This window comes from Caretta caretta, chromosome 27 (genome assembly GCF_965140235.1).
Source record: "Caretta caretta isolate rCarCar2 chromosome 27, rCarCar1.hap1, whole genome shotgun sequence".
Lineage (NCBI taxonomy): Eukaryota > Metazoa > Chordata > Testudines > Cheloniidae > Caretta > Caretta caretta.
The window spans coordinates 7,840,675-7,866,748 of NC_134232.1; the positions used below are offsets into that span (position 1 = coordinate 7,840,675).

Genomic DNA, 26,074 nt, shown 5'->3' on the forward strand with positions numbered 1-26,074 from the left:
GCGCACTGGGCCTCTGACCCGCCCAGAGGGTGAATGGGGGGGGGACACTCCCCAATCCCCGCCCCCCGGGTAAATAGGGGGGCGCAATCCCTGAGCCAGGTCTATAGCCGCCCCCTCCTACACAGGGTGTATGGGGGGAGGGGTGCACTCTCTGAACCAGCCACGTAACTAACCCCCCGTGGGGAAATGCGGGGGGGGGGGGGACAATCCTTGAGCCAGCCCTATAGGAACGGCCCCCCCACACAGACAGTGGGTAAATGGGGGGGGCAGTCTCTGAGCTAGCCCCATAACACTCGTGCCCACACTCAGGCTGAATGGGGAGGGGAGGGGTGAAAAGTCCTCAAGGAAGGGGGTGGAGAGAACCCCTGAGCCAGTTAAATAACTCCACCCCCATTGTGGTTTGAGCATTGGCCTGCTAAACCCAGGGTTGTGAGTTCAATCCTTGAGGGGGCCATTTAGGGATCTGGGGCAAATCTGGGGCAGGAGTGGTCCTGCTTTGAGCAGGGGCCTGTTGGACCAGATGACCTCCTGAGGTCCCTTCCAACCCCGGTGGTCTATGGTCTCCATGCTCCAGTGGACTGCAAGGAAGAAACCCAAGCTTCACCCCTGATTGTGGAATCCTTTAGGTGAAGCTCCAAGGGAGATCTGGCATTTTGCCTCAGAAAGGATTGCAGGATTGTCCAGCCTCCTATCTCTGAAACCAAATATTGCAGCCACCCAAGGTTGAAAAGAAAAGGAGTACTTATGGCACCTTGGAAACGAACCAATTTATTTGAGCATAAGCTTTCGTGAGCTACGGCTTAAAGCCATCTCAGGTTTGTATGGATGGGATAATAAACTGTCTCTGCACACTTTTGTGTAGTAGTAGTCCAAAATAATGCAATAACTGCAAAACTAATGTTTTTCAGTATTACCAACTTTTCTTATACGCCTAGCTTCTAGCGGCATATGGGAGAATTTCAGTTTCCCTTTAAAATAAATTTCCAGCCCAGCTGAGGGCAGAATAAACAAAAAACTGGAAAATGTGAGTTCATTGAGTCTACCTAAAAGCACGTAAAAAGAACCCCCAACCTATTATTTTTAATCTTGTGATGTTCAAGCCAACCATGATTTTGGGTGGCCTGATGCATGCTTTTGAAGGTGTGGACTATGACATCAGAGCATGCTAGGAACTTTTGTAAAAGAGATAGCAATAATTTACAAAATCATGTTCATGGACGTAAGTTTCAAATATACAAAATATTATTCAAAATAATAATTGTGGATAAGAAAATGAGCATTGGCTAGTTGGGATTATTAAAATCTCATACTTCAAAAGTACATAGATGAACACTCCATGCTGCAGTCAAAATTCCAACTTGAGTAGTTATTTCCTATAGTAGTACCCTGGCAGTTTTTGATTTACAGCAGGGGTGGGCAACCTACAGCCTGGAGGCCGCATCGGGCCCTTCAGACGTTTTAAGCTGGCCGCTCGAGCTCCTGCCCAGGGGTGGCGTCGGAGGCACTGTTCCCTCTAAGCTGTGTGCGTGTATACAGATCCCAAACCCCGCGCACACGACAAAACACCACACGCACAAAAATTTGCAGAAGAAATTTTTTGCACACGCAGCCTGTCAAAAATTAGAGGGAACGTTGGTCAGAGGCTTGCTCTGCACGGCTCCCGGAAGCAGTGTCACGTCCCACCTCCGGCTCCTATGTTGCCCCCGCCCCAAGCGCTGCCCCTGCAGCTCCCATTGGCCAGCAAATGGGGCCAATGGGAACTGCAGGGATGGCACCTGCGGACAGGGCAGTGCAGAGCCACCTGGCTGTGCCTCCATGTAGGAGCCAGAGGAACGACATGCTGCTGCTTCCAGGAGCTGCTTGAGGTAAGCACCGCCAGAGCCTGCACACCTGACCTCCTCCCGCCCTCCGAACCCCTTGGTCCCACCCTCCTGCACCCCAGAGCCTCCACCCCCAGCCGGAGCCCTCACCCCCCTACCCGCACCCCAACCCGCTGCCCCAGCCCGGAGCCCCCCCACATACCCTGAACTCATTTCTGGACCCACCTCACAGCCCGTACCCCCAGCTGGAGCCCTCACTCCTTAACTCCCAATTTTGTGAGCATTCATGGCCCAGCATACAATTTCCATACCCAGATGTGGCCCTCAGGCCAAAAAGTTTGCCCACCCCCGATTTACAGTATTCAGTATTATTCCCTTCCCCTCAAACTGTATTCTTGATGCTATGAGTCATTAAATACCTCAACAGCTGCCACATTCACTAGAGGGGGTGGTGTTATGGAACCAGGCAATGACCTTTATACCCTCATAGCACATTCCATTGAAGGATCTCAATGTACTTTACAACCAAGAGGATGAGGTAAAAGTTAGCCCAATTTTACAGAGAGATTAAATTTCTTATCCAAGATTACATGGTCTGTATCCAGGGCTCCTGCCTCCTAGTCCCCTTTCTTCAGCACAGGCTCTCCTTCATGTTAACAGTAAAGCTTGTAAAGGGCTGCAAGCATCTTTTAGAGGAAAGATGTAGAGAAAATGCAACTGACTGCAAACCAAAGCACTCAGAAAAGAATAAAAACAGCAAGACACCACTGTGACTGTAGAGGTTCGTAATGCAGGAGAGCCCCTCTGTGATTCAAGAACCATCAACTTACTGCAGCTCTCTCTTCCAAAAAGCTGGTAGGGACACAGTACATGAAAGACATGCCCTCAACCCCTAGGTATGGGTTGAGGGCATAAAAGACCTGTGGGACAGCTACAGTTGGCACAGGTCAGCTGTCAGGCTCACAGGGCTCAAGTTCTGGGGCAGAAAAATCACCCCACCTTCGCAGGGTCCCAGACCTTAGGCTCCAGTCCAAGCCCAAATGCCCCCGCCAGTTCTTATGTTCCCCTGCCCCCCACCAATTGTCTTTTCTCAAGACTAAACATGACCAGTTTTTTTTATCCTTTCCTCATAGATCAGGTATTCTAAACATTTTATCGTTTTTATTGTTCTCCTCTGGACTGTCCAGTTTATCCCCATCTTTCCTAAAGTCTGGTGCCCAGAAATAGGCACAGTACTCCAGCTGAGGCCTAACCAGTACCGAATGGAACAGGACAATTATCTCCCAAGTTTTACATACAACATTCCCGTTAATAAACCCCAGAATGGGTGTAGCCTTTTTCACAGCAGCATCACATTGTTGACTCATTCAATTTGTGATCTACTATAACCCCCAGATCCTTTTCACCAGTACTCAGCCCATCATGTAGTTGTACATTTGATTTTTTCTCCCTAAGTATTTTGCACTTGTCCTTAATTAATTTCATCTGGTTGAATTCAGACCAATTCTCCAACTTGTCAAGGTCATTTTGAATTCTAATCTTGTCTTCCAAAGTACTTGCAAACCCCCTCCCAACTTGGTGTCATTTGCAAATTTCATCAGCATACTCTCCACTTTATTATCCAAGCCCTTAATGAAAATACTGAATAGAACCAGACCCAGGACTGACCCCTGTGGGACCCCACTAGCTATGTTCTCCCAGTTTGACATCAAAATATTGGTAACTACTCTTTGAATACCATCTTTCACCCAGTTGTGCACCCACCTTACAGTAATTTCATATAGACCACATTGCCTTAGTTTGCTTATTATTGAATATTGAATATACAAATTGAATATTGAAATATACAAAAATATTCCAAGAAGCAGGAAATTCAAATCCTCCAATTCTCTGCCTATTTACAAGAATAGCCTGGTTTGCACCCAGAGACCAGCACATGGGGGTATGTCTAATTTTAGGCCTTTGATTCTTGGCTTCTTACAAGGTCCTAAAGCTCCTGATGTTTGAAAGGCTACAGCTTACGTTCTCTTCCCCGCATCTGGAGAAGAGGAGAATTGAACCTGTGTTTAGAGGGCATGCAAGATACTCCACCTGCCTGAGGATTTTAAAATCACAATAGATAAATCTTAAGAGGTGTGGGTGGGCCTACATATGGAGGGTGGGATTGGGTATGGGAAGCAGAATTAAACTGGTGTCAGAATCTCAGCTGAGATGAATTCCCTGACTCAAATACTCAATTGTGAACCCCCCCACCCCCCCAAAAAAATTTTTTTTGGGGGTGGGGGTGGGGGGGGAGGAGTTCAACTTAAACAGAATATGAACCACCTTCCCTGGATCCCTCCCCTCCCTACTGTGGGAGTACTAGCACCATTTTGAATTTAATGCAAATGGATTTTAGATTTGGGGTCATCAACCCTTCATTTTGCAGTGTTCTGGCCTATCCTCAGAACTACTCCAACTTCCTGAAAGTTTAGACACAACCTCTTGGGATGCTACGTCTATTTCTTTAATAAAATACTGTTATTTCTTCCAAGATCAATACTCCATGACTAATGAAACTGGAAAGATTTAAGGTATCTAGTGACTGAAGAGAGATACATTAAACTGTCCTGTGACTAGTCTTACCTCCCAAAATATTAATACTGTTGTAGATTTCACCCATGCCCTTGTCATCCAAAGATGGGCTGTTGCCTAATGCTCTATATTCTAGAATCTCATTTTCCCCCGCAAGGTCTCAGCACGACCAAGTGGAAAGGGCTAGGACACTGGTATTTCATCTGTGGCAAGCAGGGTTATATACTATAAGGCTGACAAAAAGGTAATAGCTTCTGTTAGGAGACAGCACTCTTGACAATGACAAGTTTACTGGAGCAGAGTGGAAAACCAGAACTCTAATGAGCTGGTTCAATGTAAATTTTTTTAACATAAACAGGAGTACTCATAGAAGATACAAGGGTTTAATAGAGGCTATACTCAAAAGGAACAAGGAGTCCACCAAAGTAAAGAAGGCAGTTAGAATGTTTCAGTTATATTTTACTCTTTTCATAGATAGTTTGTATGAATGTTCATATTACAAAATTAGCTGCCATGGCCCAAAAGCGTATGGAACTTCAGCAAAGCATTGTATTTACTCAAAAGAGCACAAATACTTTCTTTAAAAAGAATTTTGTGAAATTGTATGACTTGCACCCTCTCAAGCTAAACAGAGCTAAAAGAGTAAAATTACACATAATTTTATGCTATTTTTGGCTTTAAATTACTTTTCATTAGCTGTTATAAAATGATTTGTATGTATCACATTACACATTTTTGCACTCAAATCAGTGTAAAATGTCTCATGCTGTAACAAAGGCTTTTAGCACATGCTGTTTCAACAGCAGCTCATTGTTATTGCCTCAGAACAAAATTTACACAAAGCATCAAACAAGAAAATACAAGAGAAAGACATCCAAATTATTTCCCCAAAAAAACAACTGCAGAAAGTAGGTTACAAAAAAAAATAAAATGCTTTCTAGGTAGGAAACATCAATAAAATGCAGCAGACAGCAGCGTACTTGTATAATTGTGTCCATTTCTTCCCCCTACCTCCACATGCATCTCTTTCCCCACCTCAATCTTAAAATCCTGAAATAAATAACTATTTCAACAGATCAAAAAACTATATAACCTCTAAATATTTTTTTTCCTTGCTTAGGGAAAAGGGAAGTTGCACAGATATTTAATTGCAAATCTAGCCTCTTGCTGAACATTAAATAGGCGGCAGCTGCTATCAAAAAGAGGAAAATATTTAAGAGGCAACTTTGTACAGTTAAGAGTATTCAAATCTAGATGAAGTTGCCAACTCACCATGCATTCGCTTCTGAAGAAGAAACACAAAGTACAGAATTCACATTGTATTACACTTTCAACATTCACAACTACAGATAAGAAACAGTACTCATGCATGCCATTCCCTGATACCTAACCGATCTACAGCTTTTATCTTTATGCCAACCATAGCATAGATTGTGCAATACTGTTTCAGTGCCCTGGTGTTTGCAAAAAAAAAAAAAAAAAGTTATCTTTCTAAACTATCCTGGTTTTAAATCCCTGAATTATCCATACCATTTTTGGAAGGCTCTAGGTTTTGCACCTTTACAAGCTTGATGCAGATATAGAAACACACCAATGTTTATTGTGCAATTTCACTAACATGGGGGGGGGCTATTTTCCTCCCCCTAAATTAAGTGGAAAAAATTACCTGTAACATTAAAAATCTAAATCAAAGCACTGATGTAAAGTTACTGGTAAAGATTAAAAGTTTTATAATCTTTTTTTTGTTTTAAAAATCACAAATTGTGGTCAAGGGATATTGCAAGTTTGAGTTTTGTATTTTTTTAAAGCATCAGAAGTAGCAAAATAATCAAACCACCTGGAAGAAAGTTGCAGAGACAAAACACCCTCTATACATATCTGTATGTTGCTGTAATACCCAAATTAATTGTTAAGTAGTGTGGATGCAAAGAGCATTTCTCTTAATGGCCAATAGCGTTTGAAGAAGTGTAAGGTTATGAAATTAACTAGTTCTTTGAACCCTGTGAATTAAAAGTCTACACATGGCACTGAGATCGAGTTTCCCACAATGGTTTCACATGGCTTTCACTTTTATTTGCTTCATCTTCATCTGCTTCTTCTCAAGTTTTTTCTGCTCACGTCGCAAAGCAGCTTCCTGGAGAAAAGGATACAGAGAACTGAATGAACATCAATACTCTCACTGAAAAAGCAAGCTGACAATGTGAGAAGGTCAAGATAACACAGCTAATTAAGGTATTGTGTTCAGGATGCAGTCTCTTCTAGAGAGACAGACTGGCAAACAATTAACAAATAAGTGAAAACCAGCTCCACTTTTATGCCAGATCTCCAGCAGGACAGAAGATAATACACTGCCATGCTTCTGGAATACCTACAAGTGAGCCTCAATGTATGGGAGACACTTGCTGTTACTTCTTTAGCTGTTCTGAAAATCCATTATACCTCCAACCGGCGCTGTTTCTCTGGATCTTCCTCGTTCATAATTCGCTCCTTCTCTGCCCGTTTCTTCTCTTCCCGGCGGGACTGGGCAGCCTCCTGCCTTTGCACGTGAGTCAATTTAAGGAAGTTCTCTTCTACTCTGGCCCTGTTCTTATCAGCTTTTTGTTTACCCTTTCCCCCAAGAGACAGAAATAAAAACAGTTAATACAGATAAATGATTGGCACTAAAGGCAATGTTCCAACAAGCAAAAAGAGGGACAGTGTCTGGAATAGCTACAGACACTAAAAATAGCTCCTCTCAGTATTTAAATGGCAGTTCTACTCTGAAAGAGTGATTCCACATGTATCGCCTCCAGATTAAACCTACGTGTTTATGTGTTCCCCCACCCTTCTCCAATATTGGTCAGCTGTACAAACTCAGGACCTAAGTATTAAACTGGATTCTTTCCTCATTATTTCAACAGCAGTAAAGATTCTGCAAGTCAGGTTAGGCCCACAGTCACACAAATATAGTCCCATTGCACTGGTGTAATTGACTGGAACCTAGTTCTGTGTGCCTTATACATGGAGGAAGAGAAGCCAGTTAACTCTCAGCTGTACTGGCTTTGCAGAGCTAACAAGTGTGAAAAGCAATTACAAAAATTTTGTTACTAAAGCAAGTGGGTCTGACTAATACATGTATGGAGCAGATCTGCTGCTGAATAAAATGGGGCTACTTTTCTTTTTTTTTTTTAATATAGTAACTTTTCAGAGTGGAATCACACATTAGTAAGATATGGGCAAGTATATTGTCTCTTTTACTTCAAGAAAGCTTTAAAAAGTTTAAGAGGAATTTTCCTTACCACTATGCATCCCAGGTATGGAGGTTTATCATCTAAAGGCAATAAATGTAAGATCCTTATATACCGCCTTACATCTAATTACCTCTTAAAGTTATTTGCAAATAACCTTTCCTATGGTCTTTGTGTGCATTGGTTCTTGATCATCTGAACTCATCACCTTCTCTTCAGACCGAACTACCTCTTTTTTTGCAGATACTCAACTGTACATAACTGTTGCCGTCTCTAATCACCCCTCCCTGCCCCCCATGGCCAAGTAAGACTGTGGCTGTATCAGCTTCCTTGAGTTAAGTGTGCAATAGTTTGAATGCTTTTCTTATGCAACAGGTAGCAGAGAATACCAAATCCAACTGATATTCCCTATATGTTTTAAGGCAAGCAGAATGTAATCACCATAGATGTTACAGTTGAATTTTAAGGCTCCTCACCTTACAAAAGTTACCATGGGACCTTTAACCATAAGTAGTTTTATATCTTATCTGACAGCAACGCATACAGGAGCATGTGACTTACTTCTCTATTTAGGCGGAACTTTTTCGCTTTGTCAATAGAATAAATAACCATGTTCATCAAAGGCAGCAAAGCCTCCATATCCTTTGGGGAAGTGTTGCCTGAACCAGGCACTGTAAAAGCAAAGACATTTTCATCAGATTAATTCACGGACATTGGCAAGGCTTTTGCTATTAATTAGAACGTCCTCTCCACATTGCTCAGCCTGCTTATAAAAGTCTGCAAAGAAAGATGCTCTAATCCTCCCTTTAAAAATGAGTTAATTAACAGAAGTATTTGCTTTGGAGATTAAATTCAGATTTTTCAGATGGCAGCAGGCACATTTCTCTCATACTATACTTCCAGATTGATTAAGAATACAGGCTGCAACCATGTTTTTATACTGGTATGAAATTCCTGCTTTGACCATTGCAAAATACAATTTAAAGGCCACGGCTTTGCCCTCTGACATGCCCACAGCTTCCTTTGTAGTTAATGGGAGGTGTGTATATGCATTTGTAGGAAAAATATGGTCTTTGCTGAAAATAACTGGAAGCCTTGTGGGTTAGCACTTTTTAAATTTAAAAAGTGCTAAGCCTGGCAGCCCTGACAGCTTCTATTAATCCAAAAAAAACGAGCACAGCACAGATAGCAACAGGCATGACCATAAGCTGTCCCCCACTGTCCTAATACTGACCTACTGGGATCACCATTAGGGATGACATTCCATTCTTGACTTTTGGCAAGTTGGTTGTTTAGCCTTCATCGCCACTTGTGGTGATGGGTTGTGGAATATGGACATCTGCCCACAAAAAGTGGACAGAAAACAAATTCCTTCCCCAAATACCATAAAACTGCAGTCAGACCAGAATGACTTTTGATCATTATTGACCTGGGCTGAATTTGAACTGGTGACCTAGAGAACTGAAGCTCCATTATCAATGTCATATACCATTCAGTCCCTTACAGTGCATTATTGCATCCCTTGTACTTGTTACTCAGGGATCCTGTACCTTTATCTACTTGCATTTAAGTCACTAGAAATACTGTCTACTATCCCAAAAGTGACATGCTTTGGGCACTGTGATCAGACTTTGCACAGATAAGTTATTGGAAACCTTTCCTTACCATTAAATGTAAACAATAGTGTCCTTTTAGTGTCGGGCAGTTTTAAAGGCTGACCCTCCCTGGCAGAAGAGAGGAAATAAAGGAGTAGTTGGAATAAGAGAACACAAAATACAAACATAACATTATACTGTGTATTTCTTAACACACACTTGACTTCTGCAGAACTGATAGCCACTTGCAAACGGCTGGTAGCATTTAAAAACAATATAACTGATATTCAATTATTTTTTCATTGACACAAACAAGGTTTCAAAACAATAGTTTCCCTGAAGTTAATTTTTTCCCCCATCCAAAAGACATTCATAAAATAAGTGTTAATGTTTAAGTAGGTAGGCAGCACCACCCATTCAGTAACTGATAGAAGCAATCCAAGATCTGATGTGCTACCGAGAAGATTCATACCTATCACAGAAAATATATTTACCACAGAAAAATACTTCATTCCTGTATGGAATACTGTACCTCCAAAGGGCATTCCATCTGTGTATTCCTCACCTCATGCCTTTTTGTGGTATCAGCAGCCTAACTTTAGCTTGGTAGCCCCTGGGCACAGGGAGCTTGTCTTCATATTTATCGAGTACATACACCCCATGATACTATGGAAACCAAGTCCCTAAATTTCTGCAGGACACTCAGGAGCCTAGTGCTTTCAGTATTTTGCACACATGCTGATTTATATTTGGATCAGATAAAGTTGTTTGTTCTCTCATTGCAATGTGGGAATTATATGGGCTTCATAATAAATTATTCACAGCATATCGGGCCCGTGTATTGGTGCAGCATTTGCTTCAGATTATTGGATATATTGTTAGCAGGTGCCCCAAGTGACATCACTTTGAAAAAGGAGGCCTGACGCCGTGAAAAAGTCAGCGAGTCTGTACTTCTACAACACAGGTGAGAACCATGGAGGAAAGACAAAGCTAAGATAAGAAACCAAGGGCAGAACAATAAAGACAGCTTCACGTGAGAAAGGGTAAGTGTCCCTTGGTTTTCTTAGAATTGTCAACCTCAATGAAACAGAGATGCAATATCATTTCTAGGATCCACAATGCATACAAACCATGGTTTTCCAGCCACGGTGTACATGGTTTGTGATTGTATTTCTAGGTTCTTCATCTTTACTTGACCGAGACCCTTTGCTGGCAGCTGGTCACTTCCCAAGCAGCGATGCATGCTATACCTGGCAATTGTTAAACTGGGTGGAGCAGTCCAAGTTCCAGTGAAGTCAGATCACACAACTGAATGGAGGGCAACAGACATCCCGATCTTAGAAAACTAGTAAAGCATCTGAAAATATTGGGAACTTCTGGTTACCTGCTTCACATTTACGTCCTATTTCTATACGTCTCCCCCAGTGCAACAGGTAGCCTGCTAGAATACTCTCACAAGTATGTCAGTCTATACTTTGTCTGCTGCTCTGTTATAAAGCTATTAGAAGATGTCTAGTTTCATACATACTCTTGCATAAGTTTTGGACCGGAGAACTGGTCTGAAAAATGGACGGACTCGATCTTGTCAGCATAGTGTGTGAGGAAATGTACCATCTGAAAGAGAAATAGAGGTTAGTTTTTCGTATAACCAATTCATCTCCGACCTATCTCCTGAAATGGTTTGCTTATAGCGTCTCTGCGTCCTGCTTTTTGACAATTCTTGTGCTCAAGTTACCACCCTGACTTAGTGACTCTTGCTAGAGAAGAGCTCCATGTGGATAAACTACATCCCAGTCCTGAGTGAATGTTAGCAACTCAAGGATGTAAGATGGAGAGTTCTCAATTGGGGCGTGACATTTCATCCAATGATCAGCCACAACTTCAAAGGTGTATACTGAAGGTCTTTAACACTCCACCACTTTGGCAACGCTTCTCTGCCTACTTCAGCATTGCAAATGACAGCTTAAGTCCCAAGTTTACAATGGATATGCTAATATATAAAATTTAATACAGATATTTTCTCCATTGACAACAGTATCCATTTTCTGTCTCTTGCATTTGCTTTGGGATCTTTGTTTCTAAGGGAGAGAACTATGTGGCATTCAATTCCCTGCTGTATCATCTGTGAGAGATTCCACACTGAATTCCAGCCTTAAAATGGCCAAGCCCATCAAGAAAATGCCTGAGAGTTTCTACTGGTTCTTTCAAAGTTACCTTTGAGTCCATCATTCCCTCTGTGATCTCTCCCATCTCTGACAGGATAGCCAGCGACTCTGGAAGCCCATACTTTGCCCCAGACTTGGGTTTGTCACTGCAGAACTCACTCTATTGGAAGGAGAAGAGAAAAAAAGCGTCTCTTTTATTGGGTTTGAACAGTGCCTAGCACAATGGGGATCCTGGACAGTACTGAAATACAAATAAACATGATTTACTGTTTCTTAATTCCATCTGACTGAGGACAGACATTTTCAGCATGAAGTACACTCCCATAATACCATAACATCCCAGACGCTAACATATATATTGTATTCTTAATTTAGTATCTTTAAGTTTTGAGAGGTTACTTGCAGTTGATTTTTACAGATGAGATGAAAACTGACTGTAGGGACATGCTGACATGGATATATCAGGGAACTGATGCATCTTACATTGGTTTTGGCAATATAGCAAAGCCTGTACAATGAAGTGCAGCAGAAAAACTGACCCACATCTTGCAATTTCACTTTGCTGCTGCTGTTTGGGGAAAGTTAAAAGCAGCAGCAGTGGCTCTAGAGTAGTTTAGAGAGTTGGTCACATCAGGAAAGATTCTTTGAAAGTATCGAGACTTGAGAGTGGATTTTTTTTTTAAAAGAGGGGATTGTTAGTGAAAATTTAAATTCTGCAGAAATTAATGGCTTAGGCTAGCTGACTTGCCAGAGAAAGTTCCCCATTCATCACTAGTGAGTAGATTTTTCGAAATCGGACAAAGTAATTGGTGGTGGATTAAGAGAGATCAAGCAAAAATTTAGAGCACCTGTCAACATATCTAAAACTCGATTTCGAGAGACCCCTTGTAAAGGTGACAAAAGTTTCCTTTCCCTTCTGCTAAAATTGCCAATATAGAAGCAAATCAGTGCCAGTTTTAGGATGTGGATACTTGTCCACTGGGAACAGGACTAAGAATGCACTTCCGAAATTAATTCTAATAGGCCACTTAGCCTTCAGATAGTAACAACTTTCAGTTATTCCGAACTGGCCCTGGACTTGAACAAGCAACCTAGAGATGAAAGACTTTATACCTCATTACCAATCGCCTGAACTATCCATTTACTTCCAACACACACATACCAGGTCCTGCATTTCCTTCTGAAGTCGCACTAAGGCTTTTCTTGTTCCAACAGCAAACACATAGGTATCCATATCTTCATCATTCATTGTTACTTTTATTTGCTGAGAAAAAAAAAGAGAAACCAGTAGTGACTGGATTTATACTATTATTATTTGTATTAGCATGGCACCTAGGAGCCATAATCATGGACTAGGCCCTGACAATAGACTCCCCCAGCCATGGAGCACTTGCAATGGACAGATCCAAGTCTTATTGTGGAACAAATGTTTTCACTACAAAAAGTTAGCTGTACATTTTCTTTTGAAATATCCAGGTGTTATTTCAACAGGGATAAAGCTATTCTGTTTATGTCTGGACTTAATGGCTTCTTTTCTCACTTCTAAAACCATACAGTAACTGTCCAACAAAATTAGAAAGCAGAGTTCCCAATCTCAGGGTTTATTGGCAATGGGCAACATAGCAGAGCTGAAGGAGGACTCAATTTGAGCGCATACTAGATAGCCAATAGCAGACTGTTTGCATGCATTTGCCACTTCTAAATGAGACAGAATAAAGAATACATCAACAATATAAAAACTAAAATATAATAGAAAATATATGAAAAAGTAAAACCTAGTAAGTACTAGAAGAGCATACCCCCCCCCCCCATTTTTCCTTACAGCATGCCTCATGGATACTGTGTCCACTGTGTGGATACTGGCATTTATACTTTGACATGGTGATATGGGCTCCCATTGTCCCTAACACTAACAGCTGTTCAACATCAATTAGCTTTACAAGATGCACAATACCGGGCAGATAACAGATTACCGAATGTGATTAGGCTGCACTCATAAAAGGGTTCAAAAGACAGAACAACTGTTCAAGAGAGCAAGTCACAAAAGCAAGTTTTGTCATGATGAAGTTGAAGCATGACAGACTTGCTTCACAAAACCACATGAACAATAAAACCCACAGATACACAGACAAGTCACCAGTCATCAGAAGTTTGGTGTATCATGAAAAAAAAGAGAAAGAGAGAAAAAGAACGTGAATGGTGTTTGCAGGTTACTTTGTTTGAAGGAAGATGGAAGAAAGCTGCGTTTCTCTATGAAGCCACTGTCCGGCTAGTTGTGGGAAAGACCAAAAGCCTAGTGGAGTTGAAGGAATGCAACAGGAACTATGCACAGTAAATCTAAAGAACTGAGTGCATACCACTTGGTCACAGGCTGGCCTCATCATACGAGCAAGTACATTCAGAAGGTCTTGCCTCTTGAGAAACTGAAAGAGAGAATGTTTTAGTACAGTAGACAGTGCTGCTGTTTTTGCATATTTAGCAATTTACTGGAGCGTAGTAGCATCTACTGGCAGGCTAAGGTCTTGTCTGCATACACAAAGATTCACTAGATTAACTTAAATTTGCTTAGTTAAACTGGTGCCACTTTGTGTGGACTGTTGGTTTAAAACTGGTTATATCAGTTTAGCTTGAGCCACACAAAGTTGCACCAGTTTAACTAATTGGTATAAAAATCAGCTTTAATTAAACTGGCACCACTTTGTGCAGAGACCAGGTCTTAGAAACCTACAAAGCTTTCCATTCTCCATTTGCTCCAGTGATCACAAAAAGCATGTATTTAGCACTACATACATGAATCAAATATTCAGCTTTTTAATATGGAAGACATCTGAGTTTCTTCATTTCTCATTGGAATCTGTTTCTATAATACTAAGAGCTCCTTCTGCTAAGATGGAAGTAAATGGACATTAAGATAAATAAATGTAGTTGTCAAAGTTGCAAAGGGACAGATAATTTGGGACTGGCTATTCTGTAGCGTCTGATGGGAAGTTTGTGGAGGTATTAGAAGTTCAAAGGTTAAAAAAAAAAATTGGCAAAGGCAATTAAAATGGAAAATTTTAAATATCCAGTTTACTTTTGACCATTTTATGCTATTTTTTGGACCATTTTCATTCTCCAAGCTAAACATAAATGCTGCAAACACTTACTACTGGGGTGCTTATTATTAGTCTCATGGTTTCATTTTTTGGTTCTCAAGTGCTAGCTCAAATCTGTAGTGTTCAGCCTGTAAACACTGCAGGGAAATATTTACATCCAAGCACAAAACTTTTCATTGAACTAGGGGAAAAAATCATGGAAATATTTCTATTGATCTTAGGTTGGACTGGCTCTGCCAAACTAATAGGAAAAAGACAAGTTCTCCCCTCCCCAGGTGATGAGTATTCCACTGGTTCAAAACCCAGGACTTGATATATTCAGTGACCAAAAAAAGCACTACTAGACTGAAGGACCACTAACAGTTTTACAGTCCAATCTCTTATCCACCATCATGACCAGGAACAATTGTCCCACAGCACCAGACAGTGGGAGTTCTCCACTTTCCAGAAGTATTCATTGGTACTCTTCTCAGATCATGACAGATTGAACATTGGAGAAATCTTAAAATGCTGGTATAATAATAAAAGTGACTATATAAAAATGGCCACTACTCATTCAGCATATCTGCTTTCTGAGTGTATTCAGAATCCAGTCTGCTGACCTGAATGATTAAAAAGAAAAAGCCGTACCGAGGCCTCTGGCTACCCAACCGGGTGGGGGGAGGGGCGCAGCCACCTGGCTAAAATTTGAACTTCCACATGTTAGTTAATGGAACAATACTGCAAGATTCCCCCACCCTTACCTTTAGCTGAATAAGCATTCCCTCACAGCACACCCTGCCAGAGCACCATAAGTTATATATGTGTTCGTTTTCTTGGTTGAGCTTCCCTGTGCTTGTGGCTTCTTTATTTGTCCCATCATCCCCTGAAAGTAAGAATATATTAGTTAATAAAAGGAAGTGTAATCTAATGGTCGGTGACAAGTAGTGAAATGGCATCATTAGGATTAGAATTTATGTATTCCTGGGTTATTCTATTGGACTACAGTGCCATCTTAATGCTCGCTTATGCAACTTATTCTACACCATTATGGTCGCTGCATTTAGATAGCATTTCAGCATTGGAGGGGTGGTATATTACTTCACAACATGCAGAACTGCCATTAATATTAACAAGTGCTGCCAGAGGAAAGGCTATTCCTCTCCCCAGCCCATTCTCATCAGTAATATAAACCAGTCACATTCAAAGCAGCGAACAGTTGGGCATAGCAACTGCAAATACTTACCAACAAGGGTGAAGTTACTTTCCAGCAACTCCCTGTGAGTGTTGAACCAGGCCTGAGCTAGCCGGTTGTTTTTATTCTTCCCAATGATGTAGTTCATGATGTAAGCAAGAAGACCAGTTACCATCAAGATCTCCATGTAGTAACTCTCCCAACTGTTTTGAAGATGTGCAGGGACCTGTGGTGAGCGAATGAAGTAGTTTTATTACGGGATGTAATGGATTCTGCACAATCATGTGTTTTGAAACATGTAAGTTACCAGAGAAGCTTCATCCCTGAATGACAGTGATAAGCTTTGCTAAAGCTTTGCTATAGACCAAAGCCTGCTTAGGGCCAACTTCGTTAGTGACACATGGCTTATTTTGTACTAGCAGCAATCATGCTGGAAGATAGTGGATACAGTATTCTGTGACCTTAGGCTCCAAGCATTCACACTCTATAAACACTATTGCAATAATATTTGTACAAAATATGCCTTGTGTGGTACCATATGAAAGCTAACACCATTCTGGTTATTAATATAATTGTAAAACGCTATAATGTTATATGTGAAGTTACGAATTCCCTCTGTATTAAGTTTTTAAAATGTGTTTGAACAAGACAAGACTGGGGAATAGGTAAACAGGTTTTTCCACCAAAAGAAAAGCCTCAATCCAGGTGCAATCATAGACAATTGGCCATCACAGTCAAGTGATCCTCCATTAGCATATTGGAAGCTGAAGGGACAGATCAATTTACATTGCAGAAAGTACCTCTGGGCAAGTAACCAGCATGGAAAGTTCTCCATCAGACTCCATTGCACTTTTCGTCAAAGGAGGGGCACTGAACTTAGAGAAGGATACATTTCAAAAGTTCACCGGACAATAAAAGAGAGGGGCAAAGAACCCCAAATTATCTTTCAACTCAGACAAAGGAATTGAGCACACTGTATTTTGTGGGAGATCCTGACCAAGCTGATGATCAGCCATCTTGCTGGAAGGAAGTGTGGTAAGAACCTTACCTTGAACCAAGACTGTAGCCTGTTAAGTTTATTCACTAGAAAGTGTTTTTACTTTTGTTTGTAACCATATCTGACGTTATCCTTTATACCTGACCTCACGTGAAATCTCTCCCTGATTAAATAAACCTGTTTTACTTTTATTCTAATCTACCAAGTACTATGTTTGATTTGAAGTGATTAACTCCAGTTAAAGCAACAAGCTGCTGTGCTTTGGTCTCTTTAGAGGAGCAACGGATCTTATTACTCCTTTGAATATTCCAGAAGAGGGCTGGACATTTCTGGGCACACAGTTTTGGGGTCATTTGGCTAGTAGCAACCAAAGCTAGTGGAGACCAGAGTGTGACTTTGGTATAACAACCAGGCTGCTGATATCAGAGTTGCTGAACAAGAACTGCTCAACACACAGACACTCAGTGCATGCTTGTACACTGGCTGGAAGTGTCTAAACAGGGAGCTACAGAAGCAGACCATTTTAAGGAATGCAGGATTACAAGACAAGCGGTGACAATGTCTCGCTGGTCTGAATTGCAGTCTAGAGCATAGCATATGCCTAACACAGGTTCCCTGACCAGTGTGAAGAAAAGATTTCTTTTCCAAGAGCCAGACTGTGCTAACTAATAATCTCCAGTGTAGTCAGCCTAACACCTCATCGCAATTGTAACACTACTCTGTTCAGGTTCTTACACCATGCCCATCACTGCATTATCTGAGCACCACCAAAGGTGTGACTGAAAGATGCATTACAACTGTGCTGTAACCAACTTTTGAAAGTGTTTTCAGAACACAGTTAGGAATTCTAGTACAAATAGTAACCAAAATCTAATAGGAAGATCCTGCTGTCTCTCTGTGGAGTTCTCTTTTTGAAGTCATTAGAGGGTCGTTATTAGTTTTACTGCCAAGATATTGCCCCTCAGTCAAAAGAGATGAGGTATTTCCCACTGGCACATTTGATTACAACATTTTAAAAAAATGTAACTCTGCCCCCCTTTTTGTCTCAACTGCTTTATAAAAGCCTCAGGTTTTTTTGGAATCAAGAGGACTCAATATTGTATATTTCAAATCTGCAATGTTCAACCCCCGTTACGCTTAAAACACCCAACAATTTAAATACAGTTGTTATAACTATCATTAGAACATGTTCTTTTGTTGTCTGTGTAATCAAGATACACAAACATGTTAGAGAACCATGTTTTAGCTGTGGTACACACTAACTAAAACATGATTTGTTACTATGGTTATAGCATGTTTTCTCTCTAACGTAAGGATAAACCATATTCAAAAATGCTTTGGTCAAAACCCATGTTTAAAACACGGTTACTTTTGTTGCAGAGACATTTGCTGATCACAGGCATAATATTAAGGCAATCTTATTCCATGTGATAATAAACTAGACCAGAAGATGACACCAATTCAGTTTGAGTGCACACGAGTGGGAAGTACTAGCAGTTTTACATAGTTGTTAACACATTAAGGAACAAGCCATCTACAGTTGAATACGTCAGTTTCAAATGTCATGATATTACAATCTGTGAATCAGCATAATCCAGTGCATAGGAGCACTGGAATGGAACTCAGGAGACCTGATTCCAATTCTGCTACTAACTGGCTATGTGACGTAACATCTCTGAGCAGTTTCCTTTCCACCCTTTTTCTTGTCAATTCAGATTGTAATTTTTTCAGGACAAAAGACTACCTTTAACTTTAACTATGTCTGTACAGCAGCTAAAACAATAATGCCTTGCTCTCTGCAGGGCCCTCTAGGCACTACAATACTACAAATAAATCAGAGTGCTGAATGGAAAGACACTCAGACATTTATACCTACATCAACAATTGTTATGGGGTCTTTGCTTTTGCTGGGAGATGCATCTGTTTTTTCTTCATAGCCTTCAAATTCCTCATCATCATATGGCTCACTCTCAGTATCTCCTTCCTAAGGGATAAGAGCACAAGCAGCCTCAGCATCTCAAGCCTAATAAGCAAGCGGCAAACACAACAGAGGTGGGACAGAAAATAAAGGGATATGCATCATCTCTCTAAAGCAGCAGTCTCTTTTACAATGTTACAGCTGAGATTTTAAAGTTAAGATAAATGAAAATTGCTGGGGTACAAGTGTTTTGTTTTGTTTTTAATTTGGGACATTTCTGAAATAAAATGTTTATTCGCAATTTTATGAAGATTTAACAGCCATTTCAACCCCAAGGATATCAAAGTGCTTTATAAACCAATACCCAAATGATTCTCAAAAGACTGTTATATTTATCACTGAAATGCACCTACCTCTGCAGTGAATCATAGCAACCTCTCAACAGGACACAGCAAAGCCTTACAAAGTTTATGATGGGAAGAGAAGATGACTACATGCAACTGAAACTGTATGGGACATTTAGGGTGATTATATATTGCCTCCCAAGTTAGACCAGGACGCAGAAGTTCACATCTTTACTTCTGCAGAAGTGCCATGGGATCTTTAATGACTACAACTGGTTGGATCTCTGTTTTACAGTTCACTAGGAAGATGTTACATCCAGCAGCAGAGCTCTCCCTAGCACCACAATGGGTTCACTATCTACTCTAAAGGAAGAGTACCACTGTCTGAAGACCTTAGGTGCTCCTTTGAAATATTCCATCTAAATATCGACCCTGCCAGACTCCACATAGCTTGGAAGATCTGATGGGATCACAGCATAAGTACTGCAGTGGGGTATAGTACAAGAACAATCATGGATCTTGGTTTGATAACTGAAAGAGCATTTCAAATGAGAGGCTAAAAGGGGCAAAGGCATGAATTTGACATTACTTGTGCATCTGCATCATCAAAGTCCTCCTGATTTTCATCTTGACCTTCAAGCTCTACAGTAGCCTCCTCCTCATCATCTTCTGTAGTTATGATCCTCTGGGGAGATTCTGTGGTTACATCTTCAGTAACATCTTCAAACTCAGCAAAGTCATTATCATCGTACTCCATAATGTCATCTCCGTCCTCAAATTCATCGAACTTGGCCAAAGAAAAGCCCCATGGGACGAATAAAACAGCAAGGAAGATCCACAAGCTCTTCATTGTCACTGCAAAAAATTCAAATACAAAACAGGTTAAAAGGGGGAATTTATTTAGTTCTCCTAAGGTCCTAATGCATTAAACATCTGCCCAATTATGGGAAAGCAGAACAAGGAGGGTACAATTATAAGACATTGTCTGATCAATTTCTGAGCTCAGGCTCCCTAAAAGGCAAAGAGGGGGGTGGATTGTGAAAATATATCTAATGATTAGCACAAGAGACAGACAGAGACAGGACTCCTGGGTTCTTTCCCAGCTCTATCAAAGATTTTGGGATAAGTTACTTATCTATCAAAGATGGGTGAACTGAGGCTTACAGAAGGTACCTCATATTATACTTACATCACATAGAGGCTCATTTGTAAAATGCTTTGAGATCCTGGCATGAAATAACACTATAGAACTGCCAAGTCTTAAATTAAGAGGCATTAGCGCCAAGGAAAGAGAGACATTCTCATACTCCTATTCCTCCCCACAACTAAGAGGAGTTCTAGAGATTCCCCCCCCCCCAGCTTTTCTTAAAAAAAAACAACAAAACAACAACAACAACGCAATTCTTTCTCTACTCAAGTTTTCCAACATGCAACTCACACCTCTCAGGTTTGGGACAGGGGTCTTTGCAGTTCAGGACAAATGACACTGACATCCTAGTCCCTATATACTAAAGGCACTTAAAAAGTATACAATGGATCACATTAGCAACTTACCATGAGCCTGAAGGCTGCATCCAATTGGCATGGCATGTAGCAGACCCTCTTGCTTAATATGGAAGTGCAGATTGCAGAGATTCCCTCCCAGACAATCATAGCAAGTAACTAGGACTGACAGAGCACTGAATTCAGAGAACTGTGGTCCCACAGACCACAGTCTGGCTTCTCCTGCTAAAGTCTCTCACCAAGTGTTCAAAGAGGAGGCAAAATTCCTTTTTATCTTCATATACACACACACACATATCCCTCAGACAAAGGGTTGAATAATGGAATGGAGGATGTACAGGTGTCTGACCCGAGTATGCATGCTTCTGGTACTTTTATCAAGTGTTTGCTTAACAACCAAGTATGGGTTCCCTCTCTGCGTTGGTATGGTACATCATTTAAATACACATCTGATAAAGAAATAAAAACAGTTGTACAAACAATGCCTAGCCAATTGGGAAGCATAGTCTGACCTTAATCAAGTCAGTTTGCTTACTAACAGTGGTGACTTATACTGAAAAACCTTCCCGCACCAGATTCCTGATCTAAAAGACACACAGCAAGGGAATGTGCACATTAAAATTAAATAATAGAGAAATCAACACAGATCATTGAAGCTAAAGGTGGAGTATTTGCTACTGTTTATTTAGCAAATTTGCCTGTCACGGTGTCCTTGGGAACATATACAATATGTAAGTTAGATAGCTATCACTTTACCCATGTCCGGATAAAAAGATGGACTCCCAATAAGACTCTCTCTACAATAGTATCACTCATCAAATGTCCAAGTGATCAACTCTCTCCATTTTTTGTTCATTTTAAAGAACATAAGAGACTGCACCTGCGATGGTTATTACCCATGTATTCAGGTCACTAAATGGAAAAATTAGGTAGCAATAGCACCATCAATATCACAAAATACACTTGATCTAATCATTTGAAACAGCAGAGCAGCAATTGTGTTCTGTTACTTTCAAACAACATAACCTTGATCATTCTAAGATGTGCGTTCAGGAATGGGTCCTGCTGAGCAGTTTCTGCTTTTATTCTAGACCCATTTGTTATGTGTTTAACAAAGAAAACTGGGAAGAGTATGGCTGTTTCACTGGGAGACAATGTGGGCCATTGAATAGAAGACTGGACTGGGACTCAGGAAACTTGAGTTTTGTTCCCAGCTCTGCCACTAGCCTGTGGTGTGACCATGGGCAAGTCACTTCACTCTCAGTTTCCCCGGTCTCCACTTTGTTTTGTCTACTGATCATAAACTCTTAAAATAGTACAGTGCCTAGCATAATGAGGTCTCAACTGGGGCCTCTAAGAGCAATACTAAGTCAACCATAGCACTTCACAGACACTTGTGGAGAATTACCACTGAGTTTGATGGAAGTAAAGCTCATCTTCTCATTCTCACTGTGGCGCTGACTTGAATGTTGACTTTTGTTTTAGTTACCCAAAACTAACAGAAACCATTTTTTGTTACCATAATGTGATATACCTTTGAGTACTACTTGTTTGGCACCCAGAGCATTCCAAGTATTTTAGAGATAACAAATGAGTCCCTTTCTTGAAGGCCTTCCATTCTAGATAGACAGCCTAAATACGAAGTGTACAAGGGTGCGCATGAGCAAGATACAATGCAACTAGATAAAGCACTGAAGTTTAGAATATTCCTTAAGAGCTCCACAAATTTTATGTGAATTGAATGAAAAAGGTGATACCACTTATGAAGAGAATACGAGCATTATAAGGGTAGAAACATTAACTCAGCCGGGCTATATGATCAGCTGAACATCCCCCATTCCTTTGGAATAATGAATCCTGAGACTACTAAAGCAGATCCAATTACCAAGTACCCTGCCACTTCTGTTAAGTTAGATACCTCTTGGGAATCACAGTCATAATCCATTTTTCATATGGCTTTACAGATTTGGGTGTCACAGTGAATACATTTTCAGCAATGGAGGCCTAAGCACAAAACTGCTTGAAGCGCTGTACTTCATAGTGCATCCTGTGTGGTCACCACAATTCATATGGTGCACAGTTTCCCCCTTCAGAGGGGGCAATTCACCAGTTGATCTGCCTCTGGTAGAAAGAACAGAGGTGGCAGTAACTCACAGCTTCCACCACTGAAAAATGACTCATAGCAATGCCCTGCTCCACAGGGCACAAAGCCACAGTGCTATCTGGAATTTAGGACCATATATTATGGGGTGGCACTGTTTCTTGTAGGGTGCGCTTACTGCTCCGATATTAAATCTTTTCCCTTCCAAACAAGACGAGTTTCCAGGATCTCATGACAAGTCCCTAAAGGCACACAGTCAAGGTTAGAGTACCTAAAATTAGCTGTGCCCTAGTTCTTAGATGCACATCACACTCTGCTCCACCTGTCAGCTCTGTTCTTGGGAGCAGGCAAGGTCCCAAAAGACATTGTTGGCTCACCCCAATGGAGCAGCTGGGCAGAGCAAGGCTCCACATGCCCAGGGCACACCCACCATGGCTCAGAACCCCCAGCGCTCTTAAGTTGGGGGGGGGGGCACTGCCACACACGGCCCAGCAAGAGAAAACAGGAGTTTGGAAGTCAGCATCATTGGAAGTGGTGGGGGGAGGAGAAGAGATTTTTCCAGAGCAGTGTTTTTCAAAATGTGGGTCACGACCCAGTTCTGTAAGGCACTAGGTCGCCTTGCCCTAGTCAGCACCGCCAACTGGGACGTTAAAAGTCCCATCGGCCGTGCTGCCCAGCTAAGGCAGGCTAATGCCTACCTGTTCGGACACCGCGCTGCGCCCCGGAAGCAGCCAACAGCGGGTCCAACTTCTCGGCAGGGGGGCCACAGGGCTCCACACGCTGCCACGCCCTGAGTACTGGCTCCACACTCCCACTGGCTGGAAACCGGCCAATGGGAGTGGAAGAGAGCAGTACTTGCAGGTGAGAGTTACATGAAGCCACTTGCGTGCCTCCACCTAGGAGCTGGACCTGTTGCTGGCCGCTTCCGGGGCGCAGTGCGGTCCACGGTGCCAGGAGAGGCGGGAAGCCTGCCTTTGCACCCTAGCTGCGCCGCTGACCGGGAGCTGCCGGAAGTAAGTCCATGCCCCAATCCCCTACCCCAGCCCCCCCAAGCTGGAACCCCTTCCTGTACCCCAAACCCTCCACCCCAGAGTCTGGACGCCCAGCCCAGACCCACTCCCGCACCCTATCCTCCTGCCTCAGCCCTGGGCACCCCCCCAAACCCAGAACCCCTTCCTGCAACCCAAACCCCCCCAGTCCCAGCCAAGGCTGCACCCCCGGCCCGGAGCCCCCTCCCGCACCCCGAGCCCCTCAGCCCCGGCCCGGAGCCCCCTCCCGCACCCCAAGCCCCTCAGCCCCGGCCCGGAGCCCCCTCCCGCACCCCGAGCCCCTCAGCCCCGGCCCGGAGCCCCCTCCCGCACCCCGAGCCCCTCAGCCCCGGCCCGGAGCCCCCTCCCGCACCCCGAGCCCCTCAGCCCCAGCTCCGTTGGGTCGCGGGCATCAACCATTTTCTTCAACTGGGTCCCCAGAAAACAAGTTCTGAAAACCACCTGCTCCCGAGGAGAGGGCAACGGGGGTCAACATGGGGCCTGTCGACCCCGCCTCGCCGGGAGACCGCGCCAGGGGCGGGGCTGGGGGTCCCCACTGGACCCCACAGGCCTGATGCAAGTCCAAAGGGCTCCCCCCGCAGGGAGGGGGGGCCCAGAGCCGCTCCGGGGTGAACCCCCGGGGGGGGTCCCGGGGGCGGGGAAGCCGCGTCAGCCAGTCCCCGCCGCCGCCGTTACCTGAGTCCAGTGCAACCCGCCACCTAAGCCCAGCCTCGCTGCGCTCAGCTCCCCCCTCCGCCAGCCGCGCACCCTGCGCGCTTTGCGTAAGTGAGCGCAGGCGCAGTGCGAGCGGGGAGGCGGGGTTCCGGGTCCGCCGCCGCTCCCGCCCTGCCCCGCGGCCGGGGAACAGCTGCCTCGCGGGAGCGGGGGACGGTGCCTGGGGCCGGGTGACCCCAGCTCCTGCCGGCCACGCACACAAAGCACCACGCGCGCTGCCCCCTCCTCTTCAGACCCCCCCTTCAGGTTGCCAGGCAACGGCGCGGCCCCTTGGTATCAGTGCAACCCCCAATCCCCACGCTCCGCAATCCCCGTGGCGCTGTGACGTCACGTCAAGGCAGGGCTGTGACGTATGGGAATGCGGTGACGTCCCATCAGTGGCGTGATGTCACTTTGAGAGGTCACCAGGTTGCAGGGCAGCAGTGTCACCCGGTGACGCAGCGTCTCGGCCTGGTGAGAGGTCGTAGGCCCCACGCTGGCTTTGTCGCATGTGAACCCATTCAGAAGATACTGGGTGGGTCAGACTGTTGGTCCTGCTGTCTTGGCTCCGACATTGGCCAGTGCCAGATGCATCACAGGGAACAAACAGAACAGGGCAAGAGCGTGTGAGCCATGCCCTGTCATCCAGGACCAGCTGTTATGTGAAGGGGAAAGAACACTTCCCTGTTCACTTTCTCCGTACTGTTTATGATTCTGTAGGCCTTTTATCGTAACCCCCTGTAACGAGGCGTTCGCTTGCCTTCTTATTTGGAGCTGGGCTAACGGGCCTGGCTCAGGACTTCCTGGCCAGCACCCTGATACCCGCCTCCCCACTTAAGAGCCACAAGGTCCGGCTGACCTCGGCCCCTCTGCCCGGGGGGCTCCTCCAGGGAAGTTCCCCACTCTTGGCCAGGCGATCCCCGGCATCCTCTCCTGCAGTTTTCTCCATCCCCCTCCCGCAAAACGTACACTGCTCGGGGAGTGGCTGCCCCCCTGGTTCCACCTCTGCCTGCAGGATGTCACACCAGTTGCACCCCCGTACACCCTTCCCGTGGGTCTGCTTGCTCTGGGCTCTGTTGTCTAGGGTTTACTTCTTTGTTATTTCTGGGACTTTGCTCGTCTTCCCCACTTGGGATCCTTGGTTTAGGGATATCTGCCCCCTCCTTCAGGGCACCCCTCCACTTCTTTCTAGGTAGTGGGGCCCAGTCCTTACCTAATACCACTGAGTATGGTAGCCCCTCCAGCACCCCAAACCACTTCCATTTGAAGTGGCCCCTCACTTCGGCCCGAGGAGGACCTCTTGTCCCCATGGATACACTCAAGGGCCATCCTTACCCCCACACTCAGCCAGTGCGGCTTCACCAGCCCCCTCTGTACAAGCGAACAGGCTGGCACTTGGGGCCTGTTTGGGGGTTCTACCCAATCCTCACTGGGATGGTGTACAGTTTCTGCCCCCCTTTTCACTCCCCAACTTGAGTCCAGCCACAAAACTCAGCCCACCCACACTCCATATCAAGGCAGTCATGTTTTGTGTGTCCAGGTCTCCCACACTGCCAGCAAACAAGCTTGGCAGACCTCTCGGGTGCTTTTTGGGGCTCCCCCTTTCTCTCTGGGCCTTTCTGGGAAAAGGGTTCTGCCAGTTTCTTCCCCGACTCCTTGTCTTTCTGGGGTCGGTCCTCCCTCCGGGGACCCTCTGCCTCGATATATTCCTCGGTCAACCTGACGGCTGCCTCAATGGTGACAGGCTGGTGACGCCTCACCCAGATGCGTATGTTCTCGGGGAAGCTCTGCAGCAATTGTTCTGGGACCAATGTGTCCA

At 43.7% G+C, this 26,074-nt stretch overlaps 1 protein-coding gene across 2 annotated transcripts; it reads right to left on the minus strand.

The window, feature by feature from the left end:
* Window positions 1–4,763: 4,763 nt before the first annotated feature.
* Window positions 4,764–24,496, minus strand: CCDC47 (coiled-coil domain containing 47). Of its 2 annotated transcripts, XM_048830250.2 has the most exons (14): window positions 24,238–24,354; window positions 20,464–20,861; window positions 19,499–19,764; window positions 18,524–18,631; window positions 15,702–15,876; window positions 15,220–15,341; window positions 13,739–13,804; window positions 12,544–12,645; window positions 11,431–11,541; window positions 10,745–10,830; window positions 9,287–9,345; window positions 8,183–8,292; window positions 6,834–7,001; window positions 4,764–6,528 (listed from the first exon to the last, which is right to left on the minus strand). In XM_048830250.2, exons 2-14 carry the CDS (start codon window positions 20,492–20,494, stop codon window positions 6,448–6,450), a joined length of 1,485 nt encoding a protein of 494 aa, XP_048686207.1. In that variant the 5' UTR covers window positions 20,495–20,861; window positions 24,238–24,354; the 3' UTR covers window positions 4,764–6,447. The 2 variants fall into 2 exon arrangements, with proteins under 2 accessions (XP_048686207.1, XP_048686208.1); XM_048830251.2 differs by lacking the exon at window positions 20,464–20,861 and having other exon boundaries at window positions 24,238–24,496.
* Between the last annotated feature and the right edge of the window lie 1,578 nt (window positions 24,497–26,074).

Coding starts and splice junctions, on each gene's coding strand:
- CCDC47 (XM_048830250.2), bottom strand. CDS start 20,494: ATGCCAATTGGATGCAGCCTTCAGGCTCATG. Junction 19,765..20,463: donor ATGCAGCCTTCAGGCTCATG/GTAAGTTGCTAA, acceptor AATTTTTTGCAG/TGACAATGAAGAGCTTGTGG. Junction 18,632..19,498: donor TTGATGATGCAGATGCACAA/GTAATGTCAAAT, acceptor CTTATCCCTTAG/GAAGGAGATACTGAGAGTGA.